General features: G+C 41.8%; 1 protein-coding gene across 1 annotated transcript; it reads right to left on the bottom strand.

The window, feature by feature from the left end:
* Positions 1-2,397: 2,397 nt before the first annotated feature.
* vhll (von Hippel-Lindau tumor suppressor like) lies at positions 2,398-3,883 on the bottom strand. The gene is made up of 3 exons (XM_048267316.1): positions 3,687-3,883; positions 3,474-3,596; positions 2,398-2,915 (listed from the first exon to the last, which is right to left on the bottom strand). The coding sequence occupies exons 1-3, from the start codon at positions 3,856-3,858 to the stop codon at positions 2,767-2,769; spliced, it is 444 nt and encodes a 147-aa protein (XP_048123273.1). The 5' UTR covers positions 3,859-3,883; the 3' UTR covers positions 2,398-2,766.
* Between the last annotated feature and the right edge of the window lie 234 nt (positions 3,884-4,117).

The raw sequence follows: 4,117 nt of genomic DNA, 5'->3' as shown, positions 1-4,117 counted from the left end.
TTAGTGCCGTTTGTGTCTCCATTTCTGTGAAATCACCACCAAAGAGGAAAACAGGAGGCAGTACTGGGTTATAACAAAGTCCCTCCACTCGGCGGCCATAGCAACGCTTTTTGGGCACTCATCGGGCATCCTATTCAGCAGAAATGTGCGTGCGCAAGGCTTCACGACACCAATCTTGCTCCAGTGGCGAGTTCACAACACATGATTGGGAAGATGTGTCTTCACAACACAACATATGATTGGCTCAATGTATTCACATCACACCACACGATTGGCTCAATGTATTCACATGTCGATGTTTTGCCGAGGAAGGGGTGGGATATGTGTAGACAACGGCCATATTGGCGCTACAAACTAGCCCCATGCATTTCTATGGAGGATTTTTTGAGTGCTGTGTCTCCTCATTAGAAAGTCTCTGCTTATAATGCAGGCTGTAGCCTATAATAACATCTCAGTGTATAACCCTTGTCCAACACAAGATGGCAGAATTTGTCTATGTGCATAGGGCTACTATGGGGGTAGCAAAGGCTGCCGTGGTGATAGTGCACATCATTTGGAAATACACCATAGACTCAGGCCTACCACATCTTGCTGATATAGTGAAAACAGAGATAGTCCTGTATAAGTAAGCCTAAATCTACATGATGTATATTTCTTAACAGTTCCATTGGAAGAGTTTGCCAGTACAATTTGCAATGTAGACAGTCCTACAGCTGGCTTAGCAAACACCAATAGGCCTACAGCTCTTCTCCAACAAAGACACAGTGGAGCTGGTTTATGCAGGGGCTCTCTCCTCTTCTGCGCCTTCATCATCTACGACACTCCTAGGAGACCTATAGTTAGCGCTGTGGGTCGCAGGAACAGCATACCGTTATCAGAGTGATATGTGTTTAAACTTTTTTTTTTGCATTTTACACACTAAACTCACACTCACTAATTAGCTGATGTACCTGGGTTAAGAGTTCAGACAATGGTTAAAACAAATATGAGGTAAGACCTTAACTTTCTGAAGCTGTGATTCTGCTGCTTTAATTCTCGATCTTATCGCCAATGACACTGTATGTTGAATCATAAATTCAATGGTAAATTTGAACCAAAACACTTAAAAAGGCATTAATGCTTAAAAAAAGCATAAAGGTATTACCAATACCTGTAATGTGATAAAGGTATCTAAAGGCACTTTCAAGTTAAGCTGTCACAAAACTGTGCCTCACAACTGGAAAGGTGTGAGTAGACTAAAAGTCTCAAAAATTCCATTTAGAATTGTAGAATTTCGAGGTATTCTAATGTGTGTGATACGTGCAGATGTTTCCTCCCTTGTACTTAAGCTTGGTTAGCCTGACGAGCCAGACCCACATTAAAATGTAGGGTCTGGACACTCACCGTTCGCAGTGCTCAGTCCGAGGGGCGGGATAATCAGTTGTCTTTCAAATTCCCTCTGCACGCAATAGGACAGCGGCAGCGCAATGAGTCCCATGCGTTTCCCACCAGCGGAGCTAGTTGGCTAGTTCAAACGTTTGCCTACTTAATAAAAGCTTAACTCGTGTCACACTGTTTGCCAGCAGCAACATCCATCTTATTTGTTTTCAAGTAGCAGGGAATTCAAGCCAAACCGTTGCAACTCTGCCATCAATCATTATGTTAAGCCCACCTAACGACTCTATACACAATTTCATTGGCCTGATTAAGTTTCGATTTCTGGAGCTCACAAGCCAACGGAGAGTTGCTAGACTAGCCCTGGCAGCAAATGTAATTTGCGGCCGCTAGAGGCGCGTCTAGATTTCTAGGCTAAAGCTTGGTGTGACCATGACTGACATCATTTGGAACACACGTGTGGCCAGATGTAGTAAGTGAGGCTCTTTCAGTGAAGCCCAAGTCAACAACTTACAGATTTACAAGTCCATGGGTCAGGGTGCCCTAGGCTGCGCGGGGACCTTAGGTCAGTAGCCACAACATGTGTGGAGGCCAACCTTGCAGATACCAATATAGGCACGATGTTCTTAGGCCACGGTCATAGCATTCTCATTTATGGTCATGTCCGGTTTTAGTGAAATTGTGGACACCTGCCACATTGACGGATTTACAATTCTGGTTTTAATATAATAGCTTTGTCTCAGGAGCTTCAAGACAGATCGAGGAAACGACTCGGGGAGCATCACTGTCGGATGCTCAGCAGCCTGCCTCTACTAACAACAAGGTTTATCTGTTCATTGTTTTATCATCTACAATAAAATCATCTAAATCACCTATCTTGATGCTCAATGATCTTGATCTTCAATACAGACATTAGTACCAAAACACAATGCAACATTCTCCCGGGGAAACCAGAAAATCCAACAGAATCTTTATGATGTGTATTATAAACTAGATGTGCACAGAAAACAAGATGCAAACATGTTCACACTCACCATATTTGTAAAATAATTTCATTGCTGATATAGAAAAGCATAATATACAGTACAATACAATATTATACATTCTATAGAATACATTATGTATTGCACATACAAAGTGCACAAAAAGATTACACAAATTTGTCAGTTTTGAAAAGAATTAATGTAGCCTAACCTTCACATGTCAGACAGAGAAGGTGCAGTAGCAGGACATGTAGGCCTATGTTCAGCCCTCAGATTGCTTGTAGGCAATTCCAGAGTTAAATGCATGGCACCAAATGGCAAAAGCAGTAGGCCTAGGGCCTAGACTACAATGCACCCATCGTGCAAAATTGTAAAACGCATCCTAAAAATGTAGCTTCGTGATCGTAGGTTAAGAATTCATTATTTCAAGCTCCTTCGATAAATCAGGTACTGTCACGAGGTCATGCTTCAGCATCTCAGGAATTTCCAGTCTGTTGAGATCTCGTCTTTTCACTAATCTCCTGATCACCATCAAACAGCATTCACGTAAAGAGTATACTGCAAAAGATAACAACATTCTTAAGTCTACATCACAAGGACATGAAAGCAGATAACTCTAGAAACAGACAGACCTATATTCTTTCACACAAACTCGCGTCACAGACCTAGGTCACCGCCCATTTGGAGGTGCATTTTTGGTGATTTGATTTAACCATCAGTTAACTTCAAAACAGGCATTTTACTTTGGATGGATAATAGCAATACATCAGTGATTAGGCCTAACGTCAAAAAATCTAGACTGGAGTAACACCTCGGATGTGTTTAGTGTTTAGTAAAGACGTCAAATAGCACATTATCATTACCAAATTGATAGCCAAGGAGCCAGAAGTGATATGTAGCCTATGGCTATAAAAACTGTGACTTCATTTTACAACTAAACACGAGAAAATACTTTTATAACCCAATTGAGCCAGATGTTATCTCAATGGCAATGCAGCGTTTGTTTGCATCATCAAACCTCCTTAAACGCCCACAAATACCCACATGTTTGTGTAAAAGAATTGCAGCTTATTATTTTCGACAACCTGAAGATGACAGTCAGCTGAAGAAACTGACCTGGTGTTGTAATATTCACCGTGATAATATCCTTATTTTCTGACAGCGTTGGATAATAAACTTCTTGCCGATTGGCTAAGAGTTTGGCTCCGTTCTCCGTCACCCTAAAAACCCATGGATGCGCTAAAAGTGAGAGAAGCCTTCGTGAGAGATAGTCGGCGACATGAGAGATAGACGTGATTGACTTCTGGCACTTGCTACATTTTAACTTACTCAGGAAAGTGTTCATTCGAAGTGTTCCATTCGGTGATATGTCGCCATAAGAGACTGGCTTCCCTTTGAAATCAAGCCACCATGCCCTTGCACGTCTGCTAGACTTGTTAATAAAGATAACATACGTTCTGGTGTCAGAATTAAGTGATTTTAGTGGCGTTCTTGTCTCCATTTCTGTGAAATTGCAACCAGAGGGAACCAGGAAGTACAGTGTAGGTTAGTGTAAAACCCTTATCCAACACAAGATGGCAGAATTTGTCAATGTGTATGTGGGGGAAGCAAAGGTCGCCTTGGTGATAGTGCACATGATGGGGTTACACATAGACCCAGGCCTACCTACCACATCTTTGCTGATAGTGAAAACAGTGATAGTCCCGTAAGTAAGCCTAAATCTACATGATGTATATTTCTTACCCACAGTTCCATTGGAA

This window comes from Alosa alosa, chromosome 17 (assembly GCF_017589495.1).
Source record: "Alosa alosa isolate M-15738 ecotype Scorff River chromosome 17, AALO_Geno_1.1, whole genome shotgun sequence".
Lineage (NCBI taxonomy): Eukaryota > Metazoa > Chordata > Actinopteri > Clupeiformes > Clupeidae > Alosa > Alosa alosa.
The sequence above is the reverse complement of the archived record's forward strand: the minus strand, read 5'-3'. Positions and strand labels throughout refer to the sequence as shown.

Coding starts and splice junctions, on each gene's coding strand:
- vhll (XM_048267316.1), bottom strand. CDS start 3,858: ATGGAGACAAGAACGCCACTAAAATCACTTAATTCTGACACCAGAACG. Junction 3,597..3,686: donor TCGAATGAACACTTTCCTGA/GTAAGTTAAAAT, acceptor TCTCACTTTTAG/CGCATCCATGGGTTTTTAGG. Junction 2,916..3,473: donor GGTGAATATTACAACACCAG/GTCAGTTTCTTC, acceptor TATCTTTTGCAG/TATACTCTTTACGTGAATGC.